At 40.4% G+C, this 23,047-nt stretch overlaps 1 protein-coding gene across 1 annotated transcript in view; it reads right to left on the reverse strand.

Moving 5' to 3' along the window:
- LOC122799848 (rap guanine nucleotide exchange factor 6-like) overlaps positions 1-23,047 on the reverse strand; it is a 1,033,906-nt gene that overhangs the window by 417,137 nt on the left and 593,722 nt on the right. The window contains exon 2 of the mRNA XM_044069181.1: positions 14,768-14,838. Within this exon, the coding sequence (XP_043925116.1) occupies positions 14,768-14,838 (71 nt within the window). The remainder of the gene's footprint in view (positions 1-14,767; positions 14,839-23,047) is intronic.

Here is a 23,047-nt window from a genome sequence, read left to right on the forward strand (position 1 = left end):
TCTGAGGTCCAGGCCAACATGAATGGACTCTGGCTAATAAAGTTCGCAGACGATTGCAAGTTGTGAGCTATTATTAACTCCCTGAGTGATGATGACATCCTACAGAAAGGCCTCACTAACACCAATAACTGGTGTCAGAACCATGGCCTTAAGCTCAATGCCAAGAAATGTGTTATCATCCCCTTTGGGAAAAACTCAGTTGCCATGAATTACCACATCGATGATAGCCACTGAACACAGAAGGCATTTTAAGAGATCTGAGAAAAAGAAGTTATGTACCTACCATAACGTTCCATGTTAGTTGTCTTCATCTCGCCTTCCTTCTTGCTGTTTAGGTTTGAAGCCGATCCTCGACTCCGACTCGGCCATCTTTTATAGCTCGAGAGCTGTTTACTGGCTCGAGGCTACCCCTTATCCCAGAATGCCCAGTGTCAGCTACCCAGATCTCGTTTGTGATAGCGCACACTAGACATAGGTAGAGTAACCAGTTACCTAAAAACCGGTTGTCCAATACACCTAAACAAGGAAAGAGTCATAAAATACCTGGCATGTGAAGTAATAAAAGATACTCAGCCAGTGAAAACAAAAATAACTCCTCTCAATCCTTTAGGAAGGGGGAAGGAGGGAGGGACGCAAGAAGGAAGGAGGGAGGGACGCAAGAAGGAAGGCGAGATGAAGACAACTAACATGGAACATTATGGTGGGTACGTAACTTCTTTATGTTAAGTTGTCCATCTCACCTTCGTTCTTGCTGTTTGGGACAGCGTTCCTAGCCCCTAAAATCCCGGGTGGCTCATTGGAACAGACGCTTCAGAACAGTAGAACCAAAGGAAGCTTTGCTCCGGGAGACCATATCTACCTTGTAATGAGAGATAAAAGTATGATGGTTTGCCCAAGTGGCAGCTGCACAGATTGAGTCTATGGGCAATCTAGACTGAAAGGCTACAGATGTGGCTAAAGCTCTAGTAGAATGACCTTTTGGTTTAGCTGGTAGCTCTTTATTTCGTAACTGATAAATTAAGGCAATAGTATCAGATAACCATCTGGATAAGGTCACCTTAGAAACTGGAAGGCCTTGTTTGTTGAAAGCATAAGAAATAAATAACTGGTCTGACTTTCTTAGTTCCTTAGTTCTATGGAGATAAAAACACAATTGTCTGTGCACATCCAATTGGTGGAGCTTGTATGCTGCATTGTTGCTGTGCTTGGGAAAGAAAATTGGGAGATCTATGGATTGATTTAAATTGTCCTCTGAGCAGACTTTACGAATAAAGGATGGACTGGTCCTCAGAGAAACTCTGTCCTTGTGAAACACCAGGTAAGAAGGACGAACACATAGTGCTTGAAGTTCTGAGACACGTCTAGATGAAGTGATAGCAACCAAAAAAAGTGCCTTCCAAGAAACAAATTTTAAGGAACATGATGCTGCCGGTTCAAAGGGAGGCAAAATTAAGGAAGCTAAAACTAAATTGAGATCCCAAGGCGGAGGAGGATCTCTAACTGGGGGGGTCTAAGAAGAGATGTTCCTCTCATAAAGGCCTTGCAGAGCTTATGAGACATAATGCTAGAATTAAACATACCTATATGAAAATTAGAAATGGCAGCTAGCTGTACTCTAATGGTAGCAGAAGCCGCACTACACTAAGTGTTGTGCTAGAAATTCAAGAATTTCATGGACTGGGGCTGAGAAAGGATCCAAAATTTCTAGATTCTGCCCAGTAAGAAAACCATTTCCATTTACTAGCATACATTTTCCTCATAGCAGACTTATGTGAGGAAACAATAATATCGTGGACTGCTGGGGAGATACTGGAAAGCCTGGCTAAGGTTGGAAGTGGAGTAACCAAGCTGTGAGCTGGAGAGTTTGAAGGGATTGAAGCAACCCACCTGATTGTTGAATCAGAAGATCTGGAATTGGGTCCAGAATCCACGGTTGATCCAGAAAATCACCCATTGCCACAGTCTGAGTGCTTCTCGACACAAGGGGTAAGACCTGGTCCCGCCCTGTTTGTTGATGTACCACACCACTGACATATTGTCCGTTTGGATTGCAATGGTCTCGGAAGAAAGAGAGTCTTGAAGGGCTTGCAACGCTAAGAGCACCACTCTCATTTCTAGGACATTGATATGCAGATGGTACTCGTGAGTTTGCCAAGTGCCTTAGACTGTCCTGCCTAGATAATGCCCCCCCCCATCAGGGAGGCGTCCGTGGTCACTGTGGCTACCGGAGGGGGTTGTATGAAAAGTCTGCCCGGAACTACTAGTGGGGAGACCATCCACCAAGAAAGGTGCCTTTTGCATGTTTCTGTGATCAGGATCATGTGAGACATGGGTAGCTCCTGGAAAGACCACTGCCTGAAAAGAAGCCACTGAAGGATTTTCACGTCGAAATGCGCTAATGAGACAAGAAGAATGGCAGCTGCCATGGAGCCTAGAGCTTGGAGGACATATCTGACTTGAATCCTTTGCTCTGCATTAGAATTAACACTTGTTGACGAATAGAGGAAACTCTTTCCTGTGGTAATCTTGCAAACATTTCTTTTGTGTTTAATTCTACTCCTATGTATGTGACAGACTGACAGGGCAACAAGGCAGATTTTTCAAAATTTACTGTAATGCCTAGTTGAGTGCATGACGTGATTGTATAATCCCATGCCTCTAAGAGTTGATGCCTGGTGGTAGCAGTCAGGAGCCAGTCGTCTAGATAGGCAAACACCTGGAATCCTTCACGCCTCAGGTGAGCCGTGACTACTGCCATACACTTGGTGAACATCCTGGGGGCTGAGGTGAGACCAAAGGGCAGAGCTCTGAACTGGTAATGACTGGCCTCTACCTGGAAGCGAAGAAATCTCTTGGAGCGTCTGTCCATCTTAATATAATAGTAAGCGTCCTGAAGATATACAGAGCACATCCAATTGTCCTGACCCAGAAAAGGGAAAATGGACTGCAATGTCACCATCCGGAACTTTTCTTTTTGTACAGATCTGCTCAATCTGCTGAGATCCAGTACTGGTCTCCAGTCCGCTGTCTTTTTTGGTACTAAAAAGAATCTTGAGTAAGATCCGAATCCTAGTTGGTCTGCGGGGACTTCTTGAATGGCTCTTTTTTCTAGCAGTCTTGAAACTTCTGTGACTGCTTGATCCCCTTAGATTGGGTGGGACATCTAGGTTAGACTTTTTTGATTCTATGGGGGATTGATGGAAGGGAATTTTGTAACCTCCGGATATAACGGGATAGTACCCATCTGTCTCTTGTTATATTTTGCCAGGCTTTTGGGTACAGCAAAAGTCTTCCCTCGACTGCCTCCAGAGGTGAGCAGTCGGGCAACCCTTCAGGGATGCTGGAAAGGCTTGGTAGATACGGTTTCTCTGTCCCCCTGGTTTTGCGGTCCCCCTCTGTCACGGCGGCGGCATCTGTTATTGTGGTTTCCCCCTCTGCCCCAGGGGAAAAATCACCACGTGCATCAGGCAAGGGTCCCTGGGATTTTCGGAACCACATCTTTCCGCTCTTCTGACCCTTGGGATAAGGTCTGGAAGGGATGGAAAACCGGACTCCCACGGCAGAAAGAGTCCTGCCTTCCTGCTCACACCTGGTCAAAGTGTCTTTCACCTGACGCCCAAAGAGAAAGGAGCCATCAAATGGAGTATTGGTGAAGGACGCTCGAAAGGGTTCCACAAACTGACACAGCTGCATCCAAGCATGTTTCCTGAGAGCCACACCTGTCCCTGCGGCTCTGCTCCCTCCATCGGCTGCATAGGAAATCAGTCTCATGGAGGAGTTGACTACAGAATTAAGAGTCGCAAGCTGAGAAGCTAATTTGGCTGGTACTCCCCTCAGCTGTAGGATCTTGAACGGTATCTCTAAGCTCTTTCAGGAGATCCCTTTGAAGACGTGTAAAATGACATAGATAGTTCAGGAACCTCATTGAAAAGGTCGCTGAAGCAAACATTCGCTTTCCCTATCTGTCCATCGTCCGAGACTCTTTGTTTGGAGGATGAACAGATGAAGAGGTTTCTGCCAACTCTTTCTTGGTGGCTGCTGCTACCACCATGGCATCAACGGGCACACCTCTGGAGAGGAATTGTTTGTCCTGGGGGGGCGGTAATAAATCTGTTTGGTCTCCTCGGAGTAGGTTCCACAGAATATGGAGCTAACCAAGCCTTCCAAGCCACTACCCGACATGAGTGGATTGATAAGAGGAGATAGCCAGGAGGTGGAAGGTCGGAAACCGAATGCGTCCAGGTATACAGACTCGTCCTCGGTAGGTGCTAGGGAAGTCCAGTCCCTCCTCTGTCTAAGCATTTTAAAGATGTCCGAAAAGGAAACATCTTCACAGGGGGACCTTGGGGACGCTTCCGATTCATTCATGTCTGTATCTGAGGTGACAGACTCAGGGGAGTCTATGTGGTTCCTCTTGCACTTCTTCCAGGGAGGCTCTTCTGAGTGATCAGGGGAGGCTTCGGAAGCAGAGGGATCACCCAATGGGGTGTCCTGGGGCATAGGTTCCCTACGCTTGGGATCTGGAGGAGGAGTAGAGGTTGGAACAGACACCATGGGGGGAGGAGCCGATGGAGCTGGCAGTAGAGCTGTTTCGGGGGACAGCACACTCCGCATGACCTCGAAGGTGTACCGACCACTAAGCAGAGAAAGCTCCAGCACTGAAGAAACAGGAGTCCTCCTCCGCATCGAGGGTGACAGCTCCGAGGCCGATGTGGGAGCCAAGCTCACCTGCATCGAAGCTCCGAGGGGAAGAACGGGGTCAGACAAGGGTCCGATGCCACTCCCCCCCTCGGAGCCGATGAGAGAGCCCCAGCGCCCAGATCCCTCGATAAAAGGTACAATCGAGGTAATTGGAGCCAATGTCAGAACTGAAGGAGAGATGATGATCGGCACTGACGGTTCTACTACCTGCAGATCCATGGTCTCTGACTACGAGCTAAATGTAGTCAGAGGAGGAACGGAAATAGAAGCGGTTGGAGCCGATACCTGTTGAGGTGGGCTGGACAGTAATTTTGCCAGTGCCTGTGATTTAAGCAACCTACTTACTACTCTCTCCGCATCATGATCCGATAATCTAGAGGATCGAGAGGAGTGGGAAGAATGATGGCTACGTTCACTCTGCAACAAGGGTGACTGAGGTGCCGAGTGGATGGGCCCCAAGGATGGAGAGTTCAGTCTCTTATGGCTCCAGGACAGCTCCGAAATATCAGATGGAGCCGACGGAGGAGTTGTCTTGTCTGTGCCAGCCGGCACGAACATACTTGGTTGGTCAAGTAAAGGAGTCTGCTCCGAAGGTGGAGCCGACGGCTTGACAGACTTAGGGGATTTTGCTGGCTGAGTACTTTTAGCCGGAAAATCCTGAGGCTTCAATAATCCCCAAAGGATTAATTTGTTTTTGTGCTTTTGCAGGACCCTTGGACTAAAAGCGTGACATACAGAACAGGAGTCCTGCAGGTGAACAGCACCCAAACAATATACGCAACTAGTATGCCCATCTGCCAGAGACATTTTCTGACAGCATGAGTCACACTTTTTGAAGCCAGATACCTTGGTATCTTTACACATTTTTCTAACAAACAAACTAAAGAACCACAATAACAATAAGAAAAATGTTATACTACTGAACTAAAAAACATTTTTTTTTTTTTTTTTTTTTTTTTACTGTTAAGGAATAGAAAGGAGAGCCTCTAATTTAAATGGCTGTCCTAACGGGGGGGACGACTCTAATTTAAATTAGTTCAGAGGAAGGAAAGGCCTGCGAGTTATGGAACGATGGCCAACAAAGCTAAAACACAGAAGAAAGTGATAAGGGAAAAAGTACTATATCTAGTTTAACAAAAACTTGATACATTTTTAAGAATAAACAACAATTATGCTAATAGAAAAAACTATACTAAGCCTGAGCCAGTAACGAAGCAACCTCGCAGCTGAAGTGGCAAATGAGATTTGGGTAGCTGACGCTGGGCATTCTGGGATAAGGGGTAGCCTCAAGCCAGTAAACAGCTCTCGAGCTATAGAAGATGGTCGAGCAGAGGATCGGCTCCGAACCCAAACAGCAAGAACAAAGGCGAGATGGACAACTTAACATCACAGGTTGACAGCAACCTCTCTTTTGTCCACCACATTGCCACTGTGTTCAGAAAGTCATTCTATGTGGCATATTTATTTATTTATTTGCCATTTGTTAACTGGGTTAGTCTAGCTGGGCAGGTGCCCCTTTTCAGCAGAGACCCGAGGAGAAAATCTCCAGATACTTAGTTTTCAGTTAGATAGAAAATCAAACTTACAGTTGCAATAGTGTTTACACTTAGAAGGCAAGCTTGCAATTGCAATAGTGTATACACTTAGATACAAAAATTATTACAGCTGCATATAAGGTTGAAAATATAGATATAAATTATTTACAGTTGTGTATAAAAATTGAAAAAATTACAGATTAGTGAAATTTGTAAGATAACAATTCAACTCATCAAATAAACCTATTAAGAGGATTAAAGGTGAAAGGCAAGGAGGTGGTATAGGGTACAGCAGGTCCTAGTGAGCACTAAGTAGTTGTTGAGAAACTGGAAGTGTAGGATAGAAGGTAAGTTGTGGTAAGCTTACGGGGGGGGGGGTCAAGGTGGGTCTTTACAGGGGCAGGACCATGAATTTTGCAGGAAGTCCTTTAGGGCTATTTTCAAAATGGGTATGTTTTGGAGAGATCTAATGGACAGAGGGAGTTTGTTCCAAGCTGTGGAGACTGCATGACTATAGAGACTTTTACCTATGGTTTTATTAGGTTTGGAGATTTGGAGTACATGTTGTTCAGAGCTCCGAAGTTCCCGGTTAGGAACAAAACGGGAGGTGAGAGAAATGAATGTAGGGAAAGCTTGGGGATGCATCAGGATTGATTGCGTCATATGAAGCTGTGGTAGGAGGAGTTGGTTATGGAACTCTGGCCAATTTAATTTTTGTAGTGAGAGGCAGTGGTGTGAGCGATAGGGGAGATTTGTGGCAAATCTGGTGATTTTATTATAGGTTAGTTCAAGTTAAGGGTTTTGCATCCAGGAAGAAAGAGGTCATTGTCTCCCTTTACTCTTCCCTCATTAGGCCAGTCATTGAGTACAATGCCCCATTTGGCATGTACCTCACTAAACACCTGCAACAACTGGAAAGGCCGCAAAAGTACCTCACAAAGAGGATTCTAGGCTTTAAACATCTGTCCTATATGGACAGACTAAAAAACTCCAACTATTCTCTGTCTCATATCACCTACTTAGAGGCAATCTATGTTGACTTACAAAGCCACATCAGACCCATTACTGAATATAATGCTCCCTTTGGCATGCATTTGTCTAAAGACAGACAAAGAAACACACAAACGCGCACACGCACACACTGACACACACACACACACACATATATCACTCAACTTGAGAGAACTCAAGAGATTCTTACCTAAAAAAAGATCAGTGGCCTCAAAAATCCTGTACTCAGTCTCAGACTCCACTGTGGGGATCTGTGTCTAGTCTTTTGACCTCCTACTCCTGTGCAGAATAAATGATTTTCCAAGTACTTGGTTAAAAGAACTAAGCCATCAACAGATAAAGCATGACAGATGTATATCCCAGTGTATCTGCCACCACTGCAACAAACTTCCACTGCATGTTATGCAGGATCACACCCTTGCCACCTTCAAGGGGAAACCTAGTTAACTGGATGGGCAGTCTCAGATTCTCCCCTAATCTATCTTGTGTTGCCCTCCTTGAGGCTGGAGAGAAATTACTCCTGATGAGCATACTGATTTTTAGTGTGCCATATGATCCCTTAATTTCTACACTGCAGGATCTATTAGTGAGCCACTTCTAAGTCAGATTAGTGGGGGCTGAAAGTCTGAGTTTATTTAGTAAAGCAATAGTTGATGACTTTCTCACAGGAGCTTAAAATGTCAGCTGATACAATACTGACCTGTAACCCTTCACTGATACTGCCCAACACAGTGCTATAAAAGAAAAGACTGCAGGCACTACTTAACATGCATTTTACAGAAAAGTACTAAGAGATACTTGAGAAATTTTTCTCAAATCTCTTCTACTCACTTTGTTTCCCACACCAGTCTTTCCATTTGTTTCTCAAATTCCAGTAGCAAACTTACAACTCTACAGTTTTTAACTTTGGATACGTCACTCTTATTTTTGTAAACTGGCTTAATGTTGCTGTTTCCCATTCACATTTTTGAAAGCTTTTCTGAATTAACATGAGTAAGAGACCTACAAACCTATTACTTAGACTTTTAATGTACTTATTTACTTATACCATTATAATCTGTTATCTTATGCAGTTTTAATAATGGCATAGAGATTGATTGACTGCCCATACTGAGAGAATGGGCAATAATGGCGAACACTTGACTGCACCAGTGTTTTTGCACAGCTTTCAGAATATTATGGCAGTTGCAGAACATCTAGGAGCTGCTGTGTTATCATCTTGGCCATAGTTAACTTCTTTGCACAATAAACAGGGGTAAAGCTAGAAATAACTGCTAGAAAACCCATTATTGTTACACTTACCTCTCAAGTAACCTCATTATGAGGAATGTTCCTCACTTTCAGTTTTAAAAAGTCCATCTTCCTCACTATTCCACATTTGAAGGGCACGCTAAGCATTCACTGTTCAGAATTTTTCTAATAAATGTCACGGACAACAGCCAAGTGATATACTCAGCAATAATGAAAAGCTTTTTTCTTTTATCCTATTTAGTGGCAGTAACAGTTTCAGGTTATAATAGAGAACACTGGACTTTACATAACTATGTAACTCGGTATTTTGGATTTGCACTTACTGGGACACCAGTGCTCTCCATTATTGCCAGAGAATGCCCTTAAACTAGTTCTACACAGGGAAACTTTTCCAGAAGTAATGTCACAGTACCAAACATTATCCCACAATATTCTGCACTGACTATACCTTTTTTCAGTGGTTAAGTAGGAAGGGAGGCTGAATATTGCTTAATTTAGCTTGATTAGTATAGTTATAAACAATTTATTATTACTTTATATAATAACAAGATTTGTTAGACTTATATGATTAATACAGCAGTTCTACATAAAGCTGTCATCATTACTGAATATATGACAGCTCTTAGATTCTAGGAAAATTTTATTTTTTAAAGGGTTAGTCACAGCAAAAGAGTTTAACTTTTTCATGATAAATGCTGGAAGTATGTAGTCAGAAGAGAAAGGCAACTAACAAAAGTAAAGCTAAGGGTAAACTTACAATCCTCTAAAATAACAAAATACCTTCAAAAGAAATGGAATAAACTGATAAGCTGACAGGTTAGAAATAGAGCAATGTGGTGTATCAGCAAATTTTATTCTACCTGGCAAAAATTATCTGTATCTCAACAGATAGTTTTATTAAGAATAATAACTAAGATCTTACTTTATGAGATAATATACCGCCTGATAAGGTAGTAAGGGAATTGTGATTGAACACAGCATCCATTGTGTGTAACACAGCTTTATAACAAATACAAAAATGGTTGAAATCCAGTAACAAATAAGAAAACACACACACACACACACACACACACACTCAACATTTCTGGGATATTCTGTACGTGTATGCATTAAAAATATAATCATCTGCTCCTTTAAATACAAATAAAACTGTAAAGCAATATTTTAAAGTTGCAGGTCTTTAAAAAAATACCTACAGTAGGATCACATAGTGTTTGCACCATTATTTCTTTATCCATAGTAACTCTGTGCTTTCTTTGCATTCCCCTCAGCTTTGTATGTAAACATAATTATTCTTCCCCATTACTTCTCAGTCTTCTTATTCTCAAAACTTCTCTCTACAACTGTATACCTTTCAGCCTCTCCTTCCTCTTCTGCATCTCTGCAGTCCACTCATTTTTTTACCCAGTTCCTCATCTCCAAACTTCCAAACTAGAAATACCCAGTAAAAATGTATAAATATTATACATACTATGCATAAACACATCTTAATGTCCATTTACAATTTCTATACTACATATGACTGTATATTTTTTTCTGTTACTCAATTTCTTCCATCTACAATCTGAACCTGAAAACGGTCTCTCTGGATCAGTGTTCTACCCAAGTTAACAAATGAAAAAAAAAAGTGTAGAAAGGCGAACATAAACCAAGAACATAAAAAACACCTTCCAGCCCAACTGACTGATGGTGCAAAGACAATGCAGACTTGAAAATATCCAAAAGTCAGTTTATTAATCCAAAATGTAAAACGTAGTCAAGTGCTTTCGTCCAGGAAACCCTGGACTTCATCAGAACCAATTAAACAATTAAAACATACCATTTAAATACAATAAAACAAGCAATGAAAACACTGTGTATAAAATACTTAACTGTTTAAAAACACATAAAAAATGTACACATACATAAACATTTTGAAACTTTATAAGACTAAAATACAAGGGCTGTATGCTTTAAAAATGGCATAAATGAAATATATTCATTGATCCCAGGGGTATGGATAGCACTGAACCTTATTTGCCATTTCATTTCTGCTCTCTCAAGTGTATTAGCCTAATCCCCCCCCCCCCGGAATTCATCTCAACAATTTCTAAAATTCCAAATAAGAACTGTGAACAACCCTCACTACTATCTAGATGCCTAAATAGGGTACTGCTAGTATTTTTTTTTTTTGTCTAATGGCATAGATATGTTCATAAATTCTCCTACGGAGTGTCCTTTCTGTTTTCCCTATACAAAAATTAAAACAATTCTGACATACTGCCATGCAAACACAACCTTTTGTTCCACAATTGCCCAATACTGTCCTCACTTTTATACCAACTTCACCAATATATAATACTGGTTTCTTTAATATGTATTTACAATAGTTACAATGTCCACAACAAGTTGTACCTTTGTACAACACACTTTTCATCATAATGGGATGTTCAAACAAAAATTTTAGACTTGCATTGGTCTTAAACACAAAACTAGGATTGGTACACAATTGTCTGAAGCTCTTTGTTTGTCCTAAATAAAATCCAATTTCTGCTCAAAATGTCCTTAACCTTTTTACTATAACAACCATAAGTTAGGAACATACTATTTTCATTAATCATTAAAGCCAGTTAGTTCTTTATGGGTATCAATAGTGTTTCCTAATAAAGGAGTGTACCTCACACCCCAATTTTCCTTCACAAGATTATCCATTTCCAAAACCATTTTCTCAGGATAACCTCTATCATTAAAAAAAACATTAAAAACATCCATCTCCCTAATGGCACTGTTGAAAGATGAACACATTCTTGCCACTCTGATAAACTGGCCCTTAACAATACTTTTCTTCATAAAGTGGGGGTGACTACTACTATATTCAAATAATCGTTGGAAAATGTAGGTTTCCTATATACAGTGGATGAAAATTCTTTCAACAAAATATCTTTACTAATGGAAACATCAAGACAGTTAATTGTCTCATTATTGTGTGTGGAAGTGAACTTACAATAGTCACAAATTTCATTAATATAATCACAAAACTGTTCACTTAAATCTTCTTCCTTCCACAATATAAAGATATCGTCCAAAATTCTTAAATACATGGACCATTTATGTTGAAATTCAGTACAAAACACATTCTTTTTCTCCCAACTATACATAACTAAATTTGCAAATAAGGGGGTGCAACTAGAGCCCATAGCAACCCCTTGATTTTGTTTAAAATATTCCCCTTCAAAACTAAAGAAATTGTTTTTTTCAGAATGGTGTCCATACACAACATAAGAACATTTAATAAAGTGTTGTTCAATGAAGTTTTCTCCCATACGGCTTCATAAAATAACTCCAACCCAATCCAATGGGGTATAGAGGTGAAGAGGTCACAAATGTCAATAGTAGTTAAGGAACAGTTATCACCATATAAATCCTTCTTAAACCTTGAAAAAAAGTCCCACGAATCCTTAAGAATGTAGCCAATGGGAGCCAAGGATTCTCTCGCCAGTCTATCCACAAATATATCCAATGAACAGGTCATACTATAACGAGATGAAATAATAAGCCTGTAAAGGGGGGGTCAAAGATATCCTTATGTATCTTCGGAAAACCAAAAACTAATGGTATTAATGGGTACTTGTTAACCAAAAAGTTGAAAATGGCTTCATTAATACTTCCCTGAAACAAACTGTCTTCTAACATAAGACCAATCTTTTTTGTTAATTTCATTTTTAGAGACAACAACGTACTTCTCCTCATCATGTAACATAGCTAAAATATGGCAGTTGTAATCAGTTTTATTAACAATGGCAATTCCCCCACCTTTGTCAGGCTTCATAACTCTAATACTGTTATTACCCCAATGCTCTCCAAAATTTTACTTTCCTCAGGTGATAAATTAAAATGTTCCCTTTTACTTGTGGAATATAATTTAAAAATTTCCTGTGTGCAAACCTCCTCATAAGATGTTATAGTAGGGTGTAGTTGAGGGTTGTAACAACTTTTTTTCTTAAACTTATAAGTTGTGGAAGCACCCTGACTTTTTAAATTACTACCATCATTCTTAAAAATAAACTTTAAATGAAAAAAAAAAAATAGGAAACAAATTCAGACAGACACAAGTGTACATTCAAATTCACACTTTTAAACATTTTCTTTTTTCACATCATTAGTATGTTTTATTCTCTCACTATTCTAAATTAAGAGCGCAATATAAACACATGCACTTGCAAAACTGTTCTCTAAAATCAACAGCTAATTAGAGAACTATTGAATTTGTTACTATATGAGTTCACAAGCATCAAGAGCAGCAGAAATAGGAAAATATAAGTATAGTTTCAGACAGAACTGTGAGCCACCAGAATCAAGTTCACTATTCAGTTTTAACTCTGCAAACAAGGCCATTCACTTCAGATCACTGCAAAAAACAGTAGAGAGTCCATTATCCGAATATTGATTATCAGAAACGTCAATTATCAGGACCAGCCTTCAAAGGTTTTTGAATAGGAAAAATCATAAAGTCTGAATATGTAAACATGCTACTTATTTGCTTGAGCATGTTTTTTGAGCTTATAGCCATCTTGTGTGTGAAAAATATTCTTTATTGTCCATTGGAATCGCTGAATGGTTGAAAAGTGTATTCCTGCATGCAGAAAAAAACATTTTAGATGTTTTTTATCCGGTTGAATTATATGTTTGATTAGCCAAACAATATGATTATCTGAACTACCCTAGGTTCAAATTAGTTCGGATAATCGACTCTCTACTGTATAGCAAAATGGCATGTTTTCACTATTGACAGCAAATTTAAACTACAGGCTTAGACTATTGTCCTGAAACACAGAACCAGTAAATCCAACAGAATCAGTTTAGCAGCAAATAAAACCATGTACTTCTGCATGTAGGAATATTAAATGACAGTTTTAGACAGACCAGCAGGGCAGCAAATGAAGCCACTCACCTTAGAACACTACATTATAAAGTAACAAGTACCCACTTTCACCAAAGATAGCTAAAAGGAAGTTTAAAGCTGTAGGCTCTAAACATGCCTTCAAGTAATGCTCTTGTCTCTGCCTATTACATTATTCCATCTCTGCAAGGTGGCAATTGTCAAAGAAGGCCTCTGACTTCAAACAACAGTGATAGGTAACACTGTTAAATTCCTGACAAAAACCAAACCAAGTAAAGAGACTGTGCAATAACCAAGACTAGGCATTCAAAGCAGGAAATGGTCTGGCTTCTGCATCTGACAATTAGCATTCCAGACCCATTGGTGGCTTAGGCCTACATTTTAAGACTGGCAGACAATAAAAACCCTTCCAGTTATGATAGTCAGAAGAACTGGACAATGTGAGATACAGCAAAGAGGAAACTACAATGGACAGCAAGCCCCATAATCATGGTGTTGGAAACACCAGTGTGGAACTTAAAAGTATTTTTATAGTTGCTGTTGACTACTGAAGGATAGTCCAACTGGCTGGATCCATTTCAGAAGATCTGTTGTCAAAGTATAATTTTTGTACTGTGACCTGCATTCTGTATTACCATTATTATATGTGCCATTTTTTGACCATTTATGGAAAAGACTGCATGAGCACAATGACTAAAACCAGGAAAAAACTCTTTTGAGAATTAACTTCTGAAACTTATCTGTACACACTGAAGTTTGACAGAATCCACTCTGTTTTACAAACTGCATGCAAATAAATCAAATACAAATAAATGTGTACTTCAACTCTTGTTTGTGTTCAACTACAGGAAGCAATAGGCCTGCTCCAGTGGTGTAGTGGGATAAAGTCAATAGCCCAGGTGACCCAAGTTTGATTAGCAGCTTTGATGCCTGACAGCAAAGGGAGAGAGGATGGATAAGCCCTACCAGTGAGTGAGTGGGTGAGTAAAATGGTGGATCTCACCTAGCTTATGCTATGTCTCCAATGAAAGGACCTTGCTAGATAGCAGAATCTTGTTATGCAGTGTGCATGTGTGTGCGCGTGTGTGTGCGTGTGTGCGCGCGTGTGCGTGCGTGTGTGTGTGTGTTGGGGGGCTGGGTTGGTAGAATGTGGACATAACTGCCCAAACGAGTGCTGGCCCTTGGAGTGTCGCAAGCGTTCACATCACCAATATGGAACAGGAGTTAGGTTTGTAAATGAAAAATTCTTGGATGGCATGCAGAGGGCAAAACAACCTCATGGCTCTCTGGATGACGGCCCCTTAAAGGACCGATGATTGGCAGGTACTGAGGAAAAGAAAATATACAATTAAAAAACAAACACATTACAGGAAGCACCTATTTGCTTTACCTTAGCTGTGATTTCCTGATGTATGATATTATATCCATCTCACTGAGGTAAGAATAAATAACGTCAAAGTCCTAAATAAAAAGAAAGAAAAACTATTAATATGTGCAGGCATTGAACCAGTAACTGTTTTATAAATATATTCCATCTGTGTGGAATTAAAAGTAGAAAATTTGAATCAGTCAACCATCTCAGATTTACAGATAAATTAGTTAGCCAACCCTTGCACACACCAACATCATCACTCTGGTTTTATAGCTAAAAGTATTTCAGCAATGATCAAAAAAAAAAATCTTTTGGCTTCTAGCTGTTAGATATCTGGCCATTTCAACTAACACAACCTATCCTGATGGTCGGAACATCAAATGACTTGCAAAAGTCACTGCCAGTTACTGGGTGTATGATCACTTTTTCCCCCAGTGTGTTTCTTCCTTCTACACCTCCTGACCCACAGACTCCCCAGTTATGAGTCTTAAGCCCAATCATTCTCCAAGCCATTGAGAAGTCCCCAGCACTAGGGCAACAGCAACATACAAACAAACTATCAGACTGCTTAACAGACTCCTTTCAATGCCAATCTTAGCCATCTGCGGAAATGAAAAGTATGCAAGACTCCTTTCCCTCTGTTTTTCTTTTAAGGAGAAAAATCAGTGTTGTATAGCTTGGTTCAGAGAGACCATTGGAGTCTTTTGAACTTCTGAAGCACATCTTCCTGAAGCCCAGATTACCTGCCACAGTTTGATAGTCATCCATGTTGCTACAGTAATATTTTCCTGACCCACAGTACACTCCCTACACACTTCAACAAATGAGCAGTAGCATCTCCGATAACTGCATTTCATGTGGAAGCAGAGCATGTCGGAGTCCAGTCCACAGTGCAACTCAAAAATGAAACAATTTCTCCAGTCCACAGCGAAACTCAAAACAAAGAGACTATATTAAAGTCATTCATGAGACACAGCAAGGAAATGCTGTGCATCAATCAGTATATAAATGATCATTGTCAGAGAGTACCCATCAATGTAATAATGCAACTTGCATTAGCATGACCCAAAGCTGAAAACTTGCAGAGGCTGAAACCAATAGAAGGATAGCTATACACCTATACAACCTTTTCAAATTGCTTTATAACATTAATTCTGACTTCAGAATGTTCACTTGCAAACCATGTATGCATATCCAGTCAAACTGTATATACTGCAGTGCATATGTTTTATAATCATAATCTTTATCATCAATCCTCTTTCTTTTTACATGGGGTCTAGAAGTCACATCAACTGTCACAACCTCTTGTAATTCAGTGCCACTCTTCTACCATCTTCAACGGTCAGGCCTGACTGTTGTGTACTTTTCCATTATCGGGGCAACACTTTAAACACGGGTGCTGAGCTCCGAATCCAGTGTCTTGTCATGTCTTTTTGGTCTTGTGTAAAATTTAGAACCGACGTCTCGTTTTTTAAATATTATCCAGTAACATATTTTATACACACCTGGTTAGATTAAGTGCAGAAAGACATGACAAGACACTGGATTTGAAGCTCAGCAACTGAGTTTAAAGTGTTACTCCAATAAAGGAAAACATTACAGCATGTTATCAAGCACTTTTTTGTCTGAAATTAGGTCTATCATTTCCTACCACTCATTCAAAATCAAACTAAAAGGGAACTTTTTTTCTACAAGCTCGCACACGCAGAGTTGAGACTTACTACAGCTGTTTCAGATTAGTACATCAACTAATTCTTAATAATTTGACAGTGATGTACAACATTAAAGTACTTTTCTGATAAAGTCAGTCCACGCTTTCTACTTTTAAATTCACATACAAATTACATATTCACTTACTACTTTAACAAATGTCCTTTTCTCTACATCAGTTTTTATATACTTGTTTCTTTCTGTAGAAATGACAATCTTAGCTGACGTCTCTAAGAAAGACGCAAATGATTCAGTGTCATTTACTTAATGAACACAATCTGATCTAAAATACAAGTGTTACTATATGCGGTTTTCCTCCACGAACGAAAGAAGCACTTAGCTGTCCCTTTGGTAAATGGGTACATTACTCTGCACCAAGGCCTTAACAATATATTTGCAAAACTGCAAAAGCTTATCACATCCTGTTTCGTCATGCTGTGGCATGAACTTGTCACTGCAAAGTCTTTGTTGGATAAAATGCCCATTACTCAGCCCTGTCTGCATGTAGACTCTACTGGTACTTTAACTGCTATGGAACACAACTCAATATCTTCTAATGGGTAATGACAGTCCCTCTCAGCACTGTGATAGCCAGTCAGCTCATGAGTTGTGGACACATAACAGCTGCATGCAGGAGATTTACATGAACACACTTTAAAGGTAGAGGCTTAATTTTAATTTTTTGTAGGCCAAAGATCAAGCATATTATTATTGTTTTAAGAAAAAAAAACTACGTTTTCAGGATTTTGGTAATTTCTTATCTTTGATTTCTCTGTTTGGTACTCAGGAGGGAAACACTTTAAACGCAATAGTTGAGCACAAATCCACTGCCTTATGTCTTTTAACCAGGTGTGTGTAAAATTTAGAAATACCATCTTCTTTTTAAAATATTATTAAGTAAAATAATTTTTACACATCTGGTTATATTAAGAGAAAAAATATATATGATGAGTGACTGCATTCAGAGCTCAGCAACCGTGTTTAAAGTGCTGCCCCGATAACGGAAAACTACAGACTGTTGTTACGTCTATTTGTACAATCCATCCATACGTTGGCTAGATGTGTCCCTGTTGCATCCGTCCTATCTAGCCCACATCTTCTTCAGCAAATTGTTTTCTGCTTTCCTGCATATATGTTTGAGCCACTCTAATATTTGTTTTTTCTTGACCTTTGCAACTGGCACTACTTTGCTTTCCTCTCTGACGTCCTTATTTCTAAAATCATAACATGGACATTAATCTACATACACAAACAAAGTGGATGTGAAGAGTGACTATGAAAGTAAAAACTAAAGCAGGCTTTATCAGAATCAAGGTTCTCAGTATACAGTCCTAATGTGGGAAAAGAAAACTTTTTATACATGTTTTTTTTATTCCATCTAAAAACGTCAAAACACAGGATTCATCACTACTGGTGTTACATACAGAAATCAAGTGCATGCCATGGTTATGTAATCACTGAACTAGATGGCAACGAGTAAGTTATCATCCTGTATGACGCCAGCAACACAGACTGTGCAGGACACCATGCGTTTTGTATTGTCTCCTGTGTTGCAATCTATGCCAAATGATAAGCTCCTCAAAATACATCTTGTGCAAAAGATAAGTGGACACCAAAAACAGTGTATGGAAATGTCATCACATCAAGTATTAAATCATTCTTTTTTTTATCAATGAGTATTATATAACCAAAAATGAAAGTTATGTACTTAACATAATGATAAATATCTAGGACCAGGTCCATATTTTTCCACCTCTAGGACTGGAAACTCACAGGACTGGGGCAGTTCCACACCTAAAAACTCTCCTATGCAATCTAACTCTTTTCCTTTACCTAGAATATTGAGCACGAAAGGACCCTTCTCTAGGTCTCTTTTAGCCTGTGGCAGAAGAGCACAGGAAAAGAAGAAACCAAGGAATGAGACGAAAAATTTATCTGAAGTAACTTCCCAATCCAGACTGAAACAGCAAAACTGGGGGGGGGGGGTTGGAACACAAAGAAAGATGGACCTGATCATAAGCATTGTCCATCTTTCTCTCCCACTAAGAAGAGTTACAAGCATAATTTGCTGTGAAGATCTTTGTAAAGACTTTCTCTAAAGGAAGCATCACCAAGTAGGACCTGAACAGTATATACTAGACCTACAAATTTATCACAGGAAAAAAGGACTAGTGGTAATACTCTATCAACAATATAGTAAGAGATGACTAGGAGACTTTGAACTCAAAGATCAAGATCCATTTCACATTGTACTAACAGCTAGAATTTAAGTAATGTATTTACCACTGACTCTATAGTATCCCTGAATGAAGAGTGGAAATTATTAAGGAAAAATTAGTTTTTGGGATTAGATGCAACAGTAATTGGCAGTCTAAAAACAGTATACTGTCAAGACTCAAAAAGACTTAACACTAATGTGAAGCAAGTTTCAAGGTCAGCCACCCACGCAAGACATAAAGAGGAAAGAAGGATCTAGTAACACAGCAGAGGAATAACGAAAAGGCATAATCAGCAAGCCCTCAAACAGCCCAAAAGGAAAAAAAATAGCATGGAGCCAGTAACATAACGCCTCAATAAAAGAAAAAGAATCTGGATTTAAGAACAAAACTGACTAAAATGAATTAGGTCGAATGAAATCCAGCCCTGGGCCCAAATGCAATGTGAGGTGCAAGGCCAGTGAAACAATACCTCAGTGGTGAAGAGGAATCCGGTAAGCTAGCAGCAAAAGTCTACTACCATTATCTAATCCAACAGCTTGACATAAGTAAAACCAGTCGGGGGGGGGATAACTATTTTAATTCCATCAGAAAGGAAGTAAAAAGATGGTGAACTAGATGAAGGGCGAGGAGTACCCAAGACACCTTTGCATTTCAGACATAAGTGAAAAGTTTAAGTCTAAAGGCTCAAATGATGCAAGGATAACATTCTCGGTCTTACAAAACAGGCATCAAATTACAAGACATAAAGCTGCCAGTTGGAGCAATGCAGAAAACAAAAACAAGGGGAGTACACTGTCCTGAATGAAGGAAAGAAAACATGAATGAAGAGATCTACAAAGAGAGAAAGAAGAAGAGAAATTCAAATATGGGAATGTATAAAAAGGGATGAGATGTAAGAGGACAGCTATCAACTGCAAAGCTTCTGAATGCAATAGCAGACAGCTCCTAACCAAAAAAAAAAGGCCACAAAAATTTCAAGGGCTAGCATTAGCACAGGGGCTATGTCACAGAATGAATAGTATGAAAGAAGGGCATATACTGAGCACAAAAAAAACTATTAGTGGAAAATAATGACATGGGTAAACATAAGCAATGCTCCCGAAATGTAACAGAAAAGACTGCATGACATAAATCTCAACAACGTTTAGGCAGCAACTAAACACCCCACAGTTGCAATTTGCCCACAAAAAGGAGCTAGAATGAACATTTCTGAGGAAGATGATCTTCCAGGAGAGTGGGGAAGGAGGAGTCTTCCTCAAGATTCTGAGCCCTAAGAGAGAGAGAGAGACACACACACACACACACACACACACACACACACACACACACACACACACTGGGATGTTTTTTAAACACCTTTATTACATTATAATTTAAGACATAGGCACATATACATTAATAGAAAAGAAGACAAACTATTTCAGCAATTTTTTTTCATGCAATATTCAGTACATTACATATACGTTTTCTTTCTTTCTTTATAAGAACTGTCCGTCACTCCAACATTACATATATTGCTCAATTCCTGCTTTGTCCTAAACCTTACTCCTCCCACCTAAATATTACGCAGCATGTATTGTTCCTACAAATCACATTTATCTCCAAGTAATTTGCTCATTCTGTTTTCTAAAGATCCCACTGAAAGTTATTGTCCTAAAAGTGAACATGCCACTGCAATCATAACCTGCATGGACTGCTACTTTATATGTAACGTGACCCGCCTTGGCTATCTGCCAGTCAGGTACCCCTTTGCAGGTTCATAGGTGTGTACTAGGCTAACGGCCCTGAAGCCTTTACAAGCCTAGCCCAAAAAAACTGTCCAGGCACCTTGCCACATTGTCCCTATCCAGTAAGGCAACTGGAGTGATCCCTGGGGTGAACTTTCTGTTACCCATCCACTCGTCAAGATTTCTCTAGAAGAGGGCCAGTGAGATGCTCTGCTTGACATGAATGGGAAGCTTATTCCAGAGTATGGGCAGTCTTTGGGAGATTAACCTGTCCCTCCAGCATGTTCTGTTAATTGTTGTAATGAGGTTGTGATCTCTGGAGCGTGTGGCATGGGGGGATTGAGATTTCTTTAGGTGTAGCATTTCAAGTAGGGCTGGGTTGGACATGGCTTTGTAAGTCAAGCAGAGATCACCCCTAAGTAGACGATAAGAGACTGAGAACAGCTGAAGTTTTTTGAGTCTGTCTGTGTAGGACATATGTTTAAGGCCTAGGATCCTCTCCAGCTGCTGTAGGTGTCTGGTCAGGTACATGCCAAATGGGGCGTTATATTAGATGACTGGTCTAATGAGGGATGAGTACAGAGGGATGATGATCTCTTTCTTCCTGGATGCGAAACCTTTGGTTATAAGATGTGCCACATAGAAGTACTTTTTGACCACAGTGGCAATGTGGTGGTCGAAGGTGAGGTGGCTGTCGACCTGGGTGCCCAGATCTCTTATGGCCCCTTCAGTGTTCAGTGGGCTCCCATCAACGTGGTAATTCGTGAGAACTGAGTTTTTTCCAAAGGGGATGATAACGTATTTTTTGGCATTAAGCATCAGGCCATGGTTCCAACACCAGTCACTGGTCTCAGAGAGGCCCTTTTGTAGGATGTCTGCATCACTTGGGGAGTTGATAATGACTCCTAGCTTGCAGTCATCAGCAAACTTGGTCATCCAGAGTCCTTCTGTGTTGGCCTGGACTTCTAAGAAGTAGATGCCAAACAGGAGAGGGCCCAGGACCAAGCCCTGTAGGATTCCACTTGTGTCTAGTTAACAGTCTGACTTGGAATCCACAACTTTCACTCTGTGGGTCCTGTCTGTGAGCCAATTTGCAACCCACCTAGTGATGTAAGGATTAATGCCTAGTTTGGTGAGTTTATCAATGATACCTAAGTGGGGAATGGTATCAAAGGCCTTGGAAAGGTCGAGGTAGGCTGTATGCACTGACTTACCCTCATCCACAACCTTGGTGACTGCCTCAAAGAAGTCAACCAGTTTCAGCAGGCAGGATCTCCCCTTGACAAAGCCAAACTGTGTGGGTCAAGAGTTTGGAGATTGCCTTTATCTTTGTTAAGCAGGTCCATGATGATACGCTCCACAGCTTTTCATACCAGACTTGTCAGGCTAATGGGGTGATTGTTCCCAAGGTCAGTATTTGCTCCCCCTTTATGGAGCGGGATGACTGTAGCAGTGTGCCATTCGTTAGGGACACAGCCTGAGGTAAGGCTGTGACTGAACAGGGCACACAGATGTGGTGCCAGTTTGTTTTGCAGCTCATGTAGGATGCAAACAGGGATATTATCAGGTCCCATGGATGCTGTATTCTTGACTTTGGACAACGCAGTTTTTACCTGTGCCGCAGAAATGATGGATACCAGGCTTTCATCTGGTACTGTGATAGGGCCCTTGGGGGGGTAAAATTTGCATTGAATCTGTCAGCCAGTAAGTATGCTGGCTTTGGCTCAGTATAGGAGGTGCCATTGTACAATAACTCAGAGCAAATCTGGGTACTACCTTGGAGGTTTTTTATATATATTGCTATAGAAGGCTTTGTGATTGTTTCTGGTGTCAACCGTAATTCTGCCTTCACAGCTGGCTTTAGACGATTTGATAAGGGATCTCAGCTTTTTGGTGAGACTAAAGGGAGGTTTTCCAGTCTTGTGACTTCATCTTTTTCTGCAACAGTTTCTTCCTTCTGTTGTAGAGTTGGGTTCTTTTTTTTTTTTTTTTTTTTTTGGAGGAGAGCGTCTTAGTTCTATCTGGTATGGCAAGGTCCATGCATTTGTGTACGTGCTTGTACAGTGCATTGGTGTATGATTCGGCAGTCATGCAGCTATTTACCATTGGCATGGGTGCCGAGAAGTTAGCCACCTCTGTTTTAAGGAGCCCAAAGTCAGCTTTAGAGAAGTTTTTCACGGTGGTCACCTTAGTGGGGGGTGTAAGTGAGGTGGAGATTTCCATGGTGATCAGTTTGTGGGTCGGATTTAACCAGGTGAATCCTGTTTGCAATTAACTCTTACCTATGTAATGGTATATTCTTCGGTTTATCCAAAAACTATCGACCATCCTATTCTGAATGGGGAGAGGGTCCATTTCTAGAGTTCCACTTCTTGCACTATACATTGGACTGCATTCCTTCTGACTATACTCAGATATTCATCCCTGGTAGGGAAGACAATCTCTAACCTGCAGTCCAAACTTCTGCTTGGCTTCAATCCACTCTACTACCCTTTTCTCTCTAGTTATTTGCTACCAATACTCTGATTCATTTGCCAGTTTTCTTCATAAATTCCAGCCCCTTGACTATTTTCTGTACCTCTATTTGCAGTCATTCCTATTGGCAAAAACTCACTTCTCCATTCCCACACTGACTAGCTGTC

The sequence above is a fragment of the Protopterus annectens genome, chromosome 4.part0 (assembly GCF_019279795.1).
Source record: "Protopterus annectens isolate FY-2018-M chromosome 4.part0, PAN1.0, whole genome shotgun sequence".
Taxonomy (NCBI): domain Eukaryota; kingdom Metazoa; phylum Chordata; order Ceratodontiformes; family Protopteridae; genus Protopterus; species Protopterus annectens.